This window comes from Hylobates moloch, unplaced genomic scaffold (assembly GCF_009828535.3).
Source record: "Hylobates moloch isolate HMO894 unplaced genomic scaffold, HMol_V3 SCAFFOLD_1, whole genome shotgun sequence".
Lineage (NCBI taxonomy): Eukaryota > Metazoa > Chordata > Mammalia > Primates > Hylobatidae > Hylobates > Hylobates moloch.
In genome coordinates, this window is record NW_026652276.1 from 32,108,558 (window position 1) to 32,121,666 (window position 13,109).

The 13,109-nt window shown below is 36.1% G+C and overlaps 1 protein-coding gene across 14 annotated transcripts in view; it reads right to left on the minus strand.

The window, feature by feature from the left end:
* The window catches only part of UNC80 (unc-80 homolog, NALCN channel complex subunit), a 231,472-nt gene that overhangs the window by 121,136 nt on the left and 97,227 nt on the right, over positions 1 to 13,109 (minus strand). For 9 of the 14 annotated variants that reach the window (XM_032754682.2, XM_032754681.2, XM_032754680.2 and 6 more), the window contains 2 exons: positions 6,793 to 7,005; positions 1,593 to 1,764 (listed from right to left, as the gene is read on the minus strand). In XM_032754682.2, coding sequence (XP_032610573.1) covers positions 1,593 to 1,764; positions 6,793 to 7,005 — 385 coding nt within the window. The remainder of the gene's footprint in view (positions 1 to 1,592; positions 1,765 to 6,792; positions 7,006 to 13,109) is intronic. The other 5 variants (XM_032754685.2, XM_032754684.2, XM_032754689.2 and 2 more) reach the window with 1 other exon arrangement.

Here is a 13,109-nt window from a genome sequence, read left to right on the forward strand (position 1 = left end):
TCAAAGTGGAACAAAAAATCAGACATATCAATCTTATATATGTCTTATAGGGGCTATTTGACTAAATATTGTGTGGATATGCAACACTTTTTAAAAAATAATTGAACACTAGACATTCGGTATAGACTTTTGGGTCTGTCGTTTCACTCCTAAGGTTATCATCCAGGCTTTTCTTACCAGTCCTGCAGACAATGAGCTTAGTCTTAGTGTAGGCTCTTTCATGGCTATCATATTAAATATCCTGTTATAATAAACAAGGATTGAGTTCTAACTGGTCTCAACAAAAAACTAATATTCTAGGCATAACATATTGGTAAATGACATTTATGCAGTCTAATGGAGATTCAAGTTGTTGTTGGCCTAGGAGGATGCATGCATTTAATGTTGCTTCAGCTTCTCTCTATTCTGAAGGGCGCCTGGAAGTTCCAGGATGGTTTAGAATGCCTTCTGGCTAGATGGGTCTTATGGTGGGCCTTCCCTAGGTTCCATGATTGCTGGATAAACCTCATTCTAAGATAGTCTAGGCTACTGTAGATATCTTTGGGGCCAACCTTCATTGTTAGGCTGAAAGACTGACATAATAATTTGGTGTTTTGTCAATGGATATGTCAAGAAGATTTGCTCTGATTTGATAAGGTCTTAGAAGGGGCAACATGATTAAAAAATGCGAAAAAAAAAAACTTTGGAAGGAACGTGGAAAGGAAGATCATAAGAGTTTTCTTTGATTCTTATTTAGTCTTGCCTAATGTTACGCCCCCATCCATTCTTTTACATTTCATGACTGCAACAATGCAGTAGGTCTGAATCACCTAATGAAGGACAACTCTTAACATGTAGTCAGGGAGCTTGAATTTCAAACCACAGGGGAAGGTCAGGAGGAAGAGATCTCACTATGTTCATCATATAAAGATACGAATTCCATAACTATAACTGGAATTTTGTATTCCATAAAAGGCAGTGGTACATATACACAAAAGCTTGTATGGTATAGAATGCATGTATGCACAAAATGATGTTGAAGAAGGATGTAATAGGAATCTTTTTGTCTCTACTTTTCTATGATGAAATTCAATTCTAAATTTAATAAATAGGTACAGTACAGCAGACATTCACAGTTCTAGCAACCTCTGAATATTTTAATATTTCAGTGTCATGTTAAATACTATAATATGCTCTGTTTAAAATTTTCAGTATTTTAGTGATTTGGAAAATATTTCATATTCAATTTTATTTGGTCCGATTTTGTTTCCTGGAGCAATATAAAAAAACACAAAACCTGACAAAATCTCTTCTAGGACAGTAAATTTTCCACAACTACAGTGCCTCAGAGATATTTTCTCAGAGAAGTCTAATACCAATATTTGTTTTGTCAAAGACAAGAAAAGAATAAATGTTCCATCTTGCCTGCAGCTCCTTGCCCCGTCTGTCTTCTCTTTCTGGTTCTTGCCTTGTCTCTGTGTGGCTTTATGCACATGCTTTACACCCATGCACAGGGAAAAGGGGAGAAGGAGCAGTGGAAAGACATGGGGAGGTGGTAAGAATATGAAGGAGAAAAGAGAAGTATTAAGTGCTCCTAAAGCAGAGGTTCTTACAAGCAGGGGTTCTTGTAGTAAAGGGAGTCTCCTTACTGTCATCTAAAAAGTCTTCCTCCTCATCCTCCTTTCTAAGTCTCCTCTTGGTCTCTTCATCATAAATGAGACCCAGCAGGTTGGCTGGGCTCTCACTTTCCCCGTGGCACAGCTCATTTAATCGGACGCCAATTGCCTACAATGGGAAGGAAAACAATGAAGCAGCACAAACTAAGTCAAACTCTAAAATAGGCTCTCACATTACGTCAGAAATAAGCAACCAATTAATGAGAATTATTTCCAGCATAAGCCTCTTCTGTATGCCACAGTGTTGTTTCCACCATATTTGCCAGTATGGAAACCAGAAATGGAAGAAATGGCTATCCCCAAGGTCATTCAGTCTAAAGACTTGTAAAAACTAGAATGACACCTTTGTATATTTGTACAAAAGTTTTTCTGAAAATATTTCCATTTACTCAAAGGTTATTTATTTTATAGATATGATACAAGGGAGTACACAGTTGCTTTTAATGGAGGATTTTGTTGCAGTAAAACATCAGGAGGCACAGTTCCTCAGAGTGCTTCTGATTATGCTATTTTTAATGAGAATGTCACTGTCACGCTAATGAGTTTAGAAGTTGGCAAGAATTCTGTTGCTGCAATTTTTTTCTATCTGTCATTACATATGTACTTGTTGGCTTCTTTTATAGACTTTGTTCCTCTTTCCATAATACTCTATGAATTAGTAAGAAATGCTAACTTTTCTTCTGGTAGAGTGCCCAACAACATTAGAAATATAAGTTTTAATAACTCAGCACATGGACAATATTGGCTTTTACACGGTATTCTTAGAACTAACATCCTTGCTATCTGTTATTGAATCATCAGACACTATTGTCTGGTTTATCAAAGGAATTTTCCACAAGAAGAGACAAAAAACACTACCTCTATCTAATTTATTTTATTTCCAATTATATACTGCATGCAACAATAGAAGAGACACAGGCTCAGGAGTGAGAGAGAAAAAGTTAAACAAATCACTGAACTTGGGGTTTGACAGTCTGGATACTCTGCGTTTAAGTAAGAGCAAAATTCCAGCTAACTTTCTTTTTTCTTTCTGTATCATACTTTGCAAATATTTAGAAAAGTTACTAAATTCTCAGCAAGTAAGAAAATATACTTACTACTGAAAACCAACATGCTCAAGCTCTCTAAGTGAAGATTATGCTCATACTCTTTAAATGAAAAGACATTTTTGAGGGTCTTAGATATCTGGAAACAAAAAGGTCTCCCTAAACTCTGGAATTAAGTGAGGAGCTAAAAACCAGGAAGCAAAAACCATACCAAGGAGAAAGCAGTATGTGGGATTCTAAAATTTTAGCTGCTAACTGGATAAGTTTTAAGCAAACAAAACAAATCATAAAAAGAAAACCACCACCACAACAAAAAGACTTATCCTGGTGCTGCTATTTTGGAGATCCTCTGTTAAGGAGGAGACATACAATTATGAGTCTGGAATGGAGCCAACAAACTAAATAGTGAGACTCAAAGGGGAAAAATATCTACATTGACCATTCCAGGATGTTGTAACTAAGCAACTTAAATTAAGTCCACAGTTTATAAAGCTTAAAGGGCTGCTCAAAAAAATGAACTTGTCTGGTGTAATACTATATGTCTAAATAATAATTTAGATCTCTATGTCTCATCCAAAGCTAGAAAAATGCCTCAGGGCTACGTTTATTCATCTCTTCCTTCATTCATCAAATATTTATTAAGTGAGGTAATTTGTTAGGTTTTAAACAGAACACAAAGTTGAGTAAGTTGTTATAGTACACTAGTACCTTTGTTTAACGTGCCTTGGTAGATTATAAGCCCACATAAGAAAGATTACTGTTTGGCAAATAGGAAGTTTAGAGGGGCTAGGAGGTTTTCCCAAGGTTGCTCAGCAGGATTCAAACATACAATGTCTGACTGTCTATGTCTGTGTTCTTCCTCTCAATGAGCTTACAGTCTATTGAGGGATGTAATAACATAACAAAACAACTTATTAACTGGCTAAAGAGACTAAAAACACTTTATTGGCTCATAAAATAGATTAAATTCAGCTCAGAGAGGGAGAGGGTCGAGGAGCTGTGGGACTGGGAAACTACATTTTGGGTACAACGTGCCCTACTCGGGTGATGGATGCATTAAAATCTCAGAATTCACTGCTATAAAATTAATTCATCTATGTTGTCAAAAACTGCTTGTATCCCAAAAGCCCTTGAAATAAAAAAATAAAGAAATAAAGAGAAAATTTAGTTCAGAGGGTCACAGAAAATCTCACAGAAGGTCTCAAAGTTTGTAGACTTTGACAAATTGGTGTTTTGACTGATGGAGAATGGGGAGAACAGACATTCGAGGGGACGGTTCTGAAAGATTTATGCTCATGGAAATGCACTATGTGCTCAGAGACTGACAGAGGGGCCACATAATTGAAGTTCAATTTTGTGAGAGAAATAATGTACAGGAAGGCTGAAAGGTAGATTTGGATCAGATCCTACAGTTCTTGAAGTTGAACTTCATTTTACATTCTTGAGAAGGATGAAAGGTAGTTTCTGAATGGGAGAAGTAACCCGATCACTTATGTCAGGGACGTTGTACTAGCTACCCAGGAATGCTGAGACAAGCATGGACTCTGCTTTCAAAAATTCATGTCAGAACTGATTGTTATTGAACGTACATTAGTAAGAAAGTATTTAAACACATATTCTTTAGGTACATTAGCTCATTTGAGTTCATCACTCATAATCTTGGAATGGTCTGAGCAAAGGTCGTGGAGAGGGCAGTGATGCCAGGCTAAGCAGTTTGGGTTTTATCCTGAGGGAAAAGGAGGGCCACTGAAAGCATTTTAAGTGGTTAAGAAACACACTCTAATTTGCATTGTAGCCTAATCACTCTGAGAGCAGTTTGGAGAATGAATTAGAGGGCGCAAGTCTGGAGGCTGGGAGATGAGGATGAATGTCATGTCATATCTTGGGTGGGCGGGGCTGTAGGAAGATCTTTTCACTGACAGTGTGTAGGATGCATTAAATGAGAGGAGACTGTGAGGAGAAGACCAAATAGGAAAAAAGTTTAATCATCCAGATGAGAAGTCATGGGGATCTGACCCAACGGGCTTCAGTGACATGAAAGAGGTGGGATCAATAGGGGAGGAGATTGGGATATGCTCAAAGGTTGGCATCTCAGATGACAGTGGTGTCAATAAGAATAGAAAGCTCAGAAGGGTTGTAGGTGGCAATGTGTTTACTTGAGGAGAAGGGTTTTATTTTGGAAGATTGAGTTCTAGGATATTAAGTGAATGTTTCCAAAGTGCAGCTGGCAATGTAGGTCTGGGATCTGAAAACTGCTATGGTTAGGGAAGTCTGTACTTACGGGTTACAGTTGTAAATATATGAATAAATGTAACCCTGAAGTAAGTTATATAGGAAGAAATTAAGAGAGACCCTGGAGAATATCTGTTTATGAGGAGGGAGGAGACAGAGGACCAGGAAAGGAGACAGAGAATTAGGCAGAGAGATGCAAGGAAACTCTGGAGCATAATGGTTTCAAAAAGACAAAGGACAAAAGACAGAGGTATGTGCAGTTGGCAGTGTCAAATCCTGCAAGAAAGTCAGACGACATTTGTCCTGAAAACACCTGTTTGTGAAATCTGTTGGTCACAATCTCCCTATAAACCTGAAACTCTCGAATGCGTAGCACTTAATGGTTTTCCTCTCCTGTAGGAAGCCAATGGGATTATCAATTGTGACTGCTGTTTCAGAGAAGCCTCTCAATAAGACCTCCTTTGAATGAGACAGGTAATAAACGGGGGGTTGGAACATCTCTCCACATCAAAGAGATTACTGGTATCTCTATGTATCTCATGATATGCATTTCATTGACACTGCTTGACTTGTATAAACCCTTGTACTGTTAAAACCAAATATAATTAAATGCAGGATAAGTACAATGGAATCACATAATAACTTAGCTCAATGATTTACAAAAATAGATATTACATAGGAGAAACTGTGTCTTCTCACATATAATGTGCAATCGAAGCCTGAAAAGGGCAGTGCTAAGTCTTGATCATCGACATTAGCATTAATAAAGTGTTCTACTCCAACATATCATACACACACACACACACAAACACACACACACACACACACACACATATATATACACATACGTGTATCTTTTTAAACACGATGTCTTTATATAGGAAAGAAAATCCAAAGAACAGCAAATAAAGAAGGAAAAACTGATACACTTATAGAAAGACTATACACATACTGAACACAATTCACGCCTTTTGAATAACTTTGGCATTTTGCAAAAAAGATGTGGGTAAAACTGGAGGAAGAATACCTTAGTTGGTAAGCACATTGGTAGACACATTCAGCTGAATTATTAATGGAAATTATAACAGTTATTCCAAGTAATCTTTAAGAAAAGAGGAATATATGGAACCTCTTTATGTGTGTTTATGTTCAGCTCTGTCTAAAATTAGCAGAAACAACTTGGTCCTCTTGAATTTCTTTTTATTCTTCACCTTTTTTCCTTCTATGGTAAAGAAGTTGTAGTTATTTTAAGGGTCCATTTTGTTAGAATTCCTAAAGAAGTTTCATTCATTCACTTTTAAATTTATTCACTTACTCATATGCATACATACATACATGTTTATGTGTGTGTGCAATTTCCAAAGGCTTTCAGGCAACTTAAAGGAGCCACATCAACAAAAGAGAAAATTTCATGAAGAAATTAGAAAAAATCATGTCTTACAAAATATAAATTAAAATAGAAACCAAAATAAGGGTGTATTTTACAATTATAACAATGACTTTCGAACAGATAATTCTTGATGAATATAGCAATTAGAAGCAAGGCTTTGAAATCTAATCTGGGAGATGGAATAGTGGTTCCTCTACTTACTATTAATAGATATGTAAACTTTGGTAGGTCGCTTGACCTGTATAAACTTCAGTTTTCTTAACTGTAAAACAGAGATAGTAATGTCTAACCTCATAGATTTATTGGGATGATTAAATGAGTTGTTTATTTTTCCCCAAAGTGTTTCCTTCAGTACCTGGTACATAACAAACACTCAATAAATTGTCTTCAAAACAAACACAATCAATCAAAAAATGACTCCACTTCACTCAAGCATCCTAATTGTTATAGAAGAAAACCAAAAGCTCACGTCTCCCCATTGGTAGAAGAGCTTGGCCGCATTCCACTGCAGCTTCTGGTTTCGCTTGTTGCCCACAATGGGAGAGCGTCCCCGGGAAAGGCCTTTCTTGGTGATGTTCACGTGGTGCCCTTTCATCCACTCTGGCCAGTTGCCACGGTTGCAGCGGTGAACAAAACGAGCACACTCCAGGAACAAGGCTGCTCTGGCCACCACAGGGGCTTCCTGTGTAGGTGTTTAGGAAAGAATAATGTGGGATTAATGAACAATAACTTTAAATTGGTCTTAAAGGGAATTACTGTGTATTTTTAGTTTATTTTCCTCTTCATGTTTTGATTTATTTTGGCCATATTTCCCAGGGTGGTGTCAGTATGGCCAACACAGTAGTGAGAAATCTGGAAAGCAAAATCCCCCCCAAAAATGTGGATCTTGAAGGATTAGACATTTTAAGTAGGTTTCTGTGTTGCTTTCTCCTTCTTCTCAAGAATCTCAAGTAATTACATGTCTCCAACATTGTATATTTAAGGGTGACAGCGATTTGAGTGTAGAGTGAAAGAGCTTTTAGTGAGGTCTTAAATATGAATCCTTTTTTGAACCCTAAATTTTACATGAAGCAAACAAATATTCCATTTCTAGAACCAGTCTTATTTTAACCAACAGCGTCAGATGTAATTCTGTACCAGCAATAGTCTTTTGTCTACAACCATCCATATGTTCCAAAGAGGTAAAATTGGTTCTGCACATTTTGGCTATTAAAAAAAGGAGTTCAAGACCAGCCTGGCCAGCATGATGAAACCTCACCTCCACTAAAAATACAAAAAATTAGTCAGGCCTGATGGAGCGCGCTTGTAGTCCCAGCTACTCAGGAGGCTGAGGCTTGAACCCGGGAGATGTAAGTTGCAGTTACATCGCACCACTGCACTCCAGCCTGGGAGACAGAGTGAGACTCCATCTCAAAAAACAAAAAAGAAAAGGAAGCTCAATCTTGCTAAGTTAGTCTTTTTTTTTTTCTTTTGTCATAAATAACTTACTGGATTATAGATAAATAGGAATGGTTTTAATTGAAAATGTTTGATAAAGAGGAGATTAATTGATAAATGATAGAGCATTTCTTCAGAAAAACATCGCTCCACCTTGTCATGTCAAAATGTGCTTGAAAAAAAAAAAGAAAAAAGAAGAAACATCTTTTAGTTGATATCCAGAATCTGGTAAGAATCAAACACTCTACTGAAATCTTTGAAAGTTTCTTTTAAAAAAGTTAAGGAAAGAAGTAATGAGTTTTCCATAGAAGGTCAATAGATCATAAGAAAATATTCATGTGTATTCAACTATTCATGTGTATTTTGACTTGTGTCAGTTTTTTAAAAAATACATCACAATATCATTTATCATTAGGTATATCTCTCCTAATGCAAAATAATTTTTAATAATCATTGTAAGCAGTAGTATTCTTAACAATGTATCAATCCATAAAGTTAAAATAGAGGCTAATATAGAATGTCAATTACATGTCAGTTAACTTTTAGAATTATAATATATAACATCTCTGTGATCTATAAATAATGTCCCCCATTTAAGATTTTTTTAAAATGAGGTATAATTTTTCACTATCATATAGCATGAAAGGGGTGAATATAGGAACATAGGATTCAACCCAGGTCTCATTGATGCCGGTCCTATGCTAGTTTCTCTTTGGCATTTACATTGTCTTAATTTATACTCCCATAAATCTTAGTAAAAGATAATTTGTAGAGTGCAAGTAGAAATTAACTGTTAATATTTAAAGTGGGATATTAGTCCCATGTACTATTGTTTTCTAAAACATAAATATATAAACATATCGTTTCCCCATTTGATATCTATTACAGCCTCCATCTGCCTCAACCACAAAACAAATAAAGATATCCAAGCTTTGTGATTTGGGTCATCTCCTTTTCTATGCCTATCTCAAGTGCTTTATGGTCCAATTATGTCAACTTAGTTGCTATCTCCCAAATATGACATCTTCTACCATTCCACATGTTGTCTCACGGCTTGCAGAGCCTTGGAACTCCTTTTCTATCCAGAAAATTCCCATTTTTAAGATTCAGGATTCAGTTAGTTACCTCCTCTGAGAAGCCTTCTTAAATCCCTTCCCTGGTCAGGCAGAGCTGGTTACTTTACATTTTTGGGTACCAAAGTATCCCAAACACACTGGATGATTCAAGTAAGTTAGTTCCTTAAGCCTTTCTTCATTGTATATGTCTTAAATGCAGCCATCAGAAATTACAATGAAAATATATTTATGTAGGTACTTAATTTTACAAAGAATATTATGTATTACCACAACATGAAAAATTAACCTATGTGAAAGACAGAATGCAAGATGAACACTAATGGTGAGAATCTATCCTTAACAAAAGCTGGATACTAATGATAAGAATCTATCTCATCAATGCATGGGGGGTCAAGACTAGGAAGCAGGTCAAAGCAAGTCACAGGGATAGAAAAACTTGAGATTGCAAGGAGTCAGATGACCTTCTGCATTAAACCCAATAGTATTGCAGTGCCATGCCATATAGACTAAATATCTACATTCTTTCTTGTATTAAGTATTCATTTCACTAAACAGTTCAGATATGCAAATCTGTGTCTGGTAAAGGTTGGAACGTTTGTTTCTAAAACTGAATGTCAGTTTAGAGGTCAGGCAAGTGATGCAAATTTATTCTTAGCCTGTCACAATATGACACATTCCCAATATAAAGCAATGTGGATTCAAAGCTCAATGACAGGAAAACATAGGTAACACTGCTGAAATAGCATTATATTGTGAACCCTGGCTCCCTCAGGATTAACAAGGGTGAAACTTAACGTGGACCATATGTATGGGGTAGAGGATCATTTTATTGCCTCTAAGTGTTAGATGGCAACTGAGAGGATTAACGATAGATGAATGAACTATCTAAATAGTGATATGTGAGGCTTCTTATATGGATTAGCCTGTCTTCTTTAGACAAAAGAATTCTTAAAAAAATATTGCTGAAAAATTAGTTGCTTAAGAAGCTCAAGGCATTTTTGAATCAAAACCAATTTCAACTCTCCTGTGCTCAAAAACTTCTCAGGATAAAACTGAGATATTATCAGCTATAGGCTGTGGGAAATTCTAATCCAAGTTTGGAAATGCAATTGAGATCAATATGAAAATAATTCTCATTAACTATATGGTAAAACATTAAGGGGGAAGTTAGTTATTATCTGATGAATTTTATGCGTGTAAATAGCCAAACCCATTAATGTTTGGAAATGTCAGTGTTTCCATCAAGGATGATGACATAGAGTCACTCAAATATTGCCTTTTTATTGTAATCATTATTAGCCTGATGGATGATGGCAGGCTTAGAAATTCTATATTCAAGATGGCAGTAAATAATACCAATTTCTGGGGTATTTTAGTATATATATTACGATACTGAAAATTGAGGGTGATGCTAAGGTACAAATCTAAGGGCAATAATGTCCAAGATCGTTAGTAAGCAACAGCTAATTAAGTTTGCTGAGTTTGCAATGTGTGTGCAACAGCATTCAAGGAATTCTGGTGTGAGTGTGGCTATGAGGAATTGTTTTCATTCAGTTCCTTTTAAAAGGTAGTTAAGAGAGTATTGATTTCAGGGGCAAGGTTATGGAATACCTTGGATAAAGGATTCTTCCTGAGCATAAAGAAAAGTCAATTTTCCCTCTTTTGATGGAGCTTACCTCTTATGGCTCAGTGCAATCTGAAGAAGCAGCAAAAGATGGAGGCATGACATAATGGATAGGGATGGATTCACATCACAAAGAAAAACAGCACAAATGGAGAAAAATGAATCAGAAGAATGCTGCATAGCTGAAAAGAACCACAGAGTATCAGAGGCACAGTTACAGGTGAACATCTAAACAAAATTTGACACCATTGCCATACCACAGAGAATTTGCTGGTGATCCTAAAAGAAAAGTAGGCATATTTAAATTTCTTCTTTCTTATTAACATGTCTGCTCAGATCCCTTTTGATGCTCCATAATGTCACAGAGAGGCTTCTATTCCATTATATTATAACTTCATAGTTTCCAGACAAGCAAGAATCAATTTTAACTGGGAAGGCAAAATATTAGATTGAACCTATGAAATTTCTAAATTTGAAGGTCAAAAATAGTCATATCAGCAATTTCATATAGTTCAATCTTGTATGAGGTGTTCTCTGCATGGGTTACAGGGTTGTCCAGTTGAAATTACAAAAAGTCTAACGAATGTCATTGCACAGCATGGGAGTCTCTAACAGTCTACAGGTAGAAAACATCAGGAGTCTGGCTACTTTCCTTGACTTCTTTGCCATTTTTTCCTTGAATTTTGTAAGATCATTATGTATATTGAATAATCCCTTTATGAAAGTGAGGCAGAGAATTGAGATACTAATTTCGACAGCTGTGCTTTATTTTGCCTGGGGACCTAAAAAATATTGTTGCCAAGATATGATGGTTAATTGAAGCTTATAACTGCAATACCTTCCTTTCCCTGGAGGACTATATCGAAGCTTATGATGTGCTAAGAAACCTTGACTGATCCTGAAAACTCATATAACACTGGATAGAAACTAACTGTTTTTAAAGACTAAATATTTTACGTGGGCCCCTAGGGAATTACATATTTTTTATTGCCTTACAAAATAAAATATAAAGCTGTTGCTGGTGCAGGATACTTGTTTATCTACAACCAATGGAAATAAGCAGTTATTTGGGGTCTTAGTAAGCATTGGAAAGTTCTTTCCTTGGGGGCATATACTTCTGAGTCAGTATTTATTACTTAGCTGTATTGAATTCTCTGCCTGACTGAGATCAATAAATAACTGACTCACTAGCTAACAGGCTGCCTCCATCCCTGCCTATTTCTGCAGTAGCTGTGGGTAGGCTGAAGACCAACATTACAGGTTAGCACATGGTCTGGAAGGCTAGTCATTTTAGCACTTACTCGGATCATGCTAATATTTTGGGTATTTTAAAAACCAAATGAGGACTTCTGTTTCTGACAGTATGATCAAGTAAGAGTGAAGAATTCATTTGATTTAGAACACCTGAAATGGTGGGTAAAATATCCAAAAATGTCTATTTTTATTTTGCTTTGGTTTCTAAAGTGAGATTGAAGACAACTGGAGAGTAGAAATTACAAGAAAGTGCAATTCTGGGGGTGGTGGTAGGGATAAACTAGATAGAAATATTTGTCCTGAAGGTTTCTGCTGACTATAGAGAGACTGGATGGGTTTCCAATGGGCCACAACTTAAAACTTGGCACAAGTGGGTCGGTGGTCAGGTCATGTACTCCTCTGACATAAAGCCAGGATCTCAGGTAGGAGCCACCCTCAGTGGATGAATAAGAAAAAATCTGCCCCAGCGAAGTTGGTTTGCCTGACAAGGTTTGGCTCTGGGTAGGACAGAGCGGGAGAAAAAAAAGGAAAAAGTCTTTTAAGAGAATGCTTAACAAAATCCCACATTCTCATACAAGTTTGGAGCACTGAGAATGGGCTAATTCCATGCCCCCCAGCCCCCAAAAATAATTTTTAAAATGTTCTTAGATTGATAATGTTTCCAGGTGTCTGACAGAATAAATGGAAATTCTCTCTGGAGAAATACTTTAAACCAGCACTTCTCAAACCTTCATATTTGAGCCTAGGCGTCACTTAGGAAGATGGATAAAATAAATTCCTTAGCTCCATCCCTAGATATTCTGATTCAGTAGATCTATTGTAGGGCCTGGAAATTTGCATTTCTCACATGCTCACAAGTGATGCTGATGTTGCTGGTCCACTGAAAAACACTACTTCTAACACAGGTCTTAAATAATTCCTACAGATAAAGTGCCAAGGAATGAGCTACATTTTATTTCAAAATAACTAGAAGAGAAGATTTGGAACGTTCCCAACACAAATAAATGATAAATGTTTGAGGTGTTGGATATTCCAGTTATCCTGATTGAATCATTACACATTGTATACATATATCAAAATATCACAAGTATTCCATAAATGTGCATAACTATTATGTGTCAATAAAAAGTACAACATAAAATAATCCACTATGAACAAGAGTCAGAAGAAATAAAGTACAGAATAAAGTTCACAAAGACTACAGCGATTGGAATCGTAGTGTATCAAACACATTTAAAGATAAATGTGAGTATCAAAAGTATGATGAAGGAATTAGATGATCAAAGTTGATTAGGAAATTTTAAAACAAAATTTAAATGGAATTTTTACAAATAAAAATGTAGTACTTGAAACTTAAAACTCAATAGATAGACTAAAACACAGGTTATATCAGGT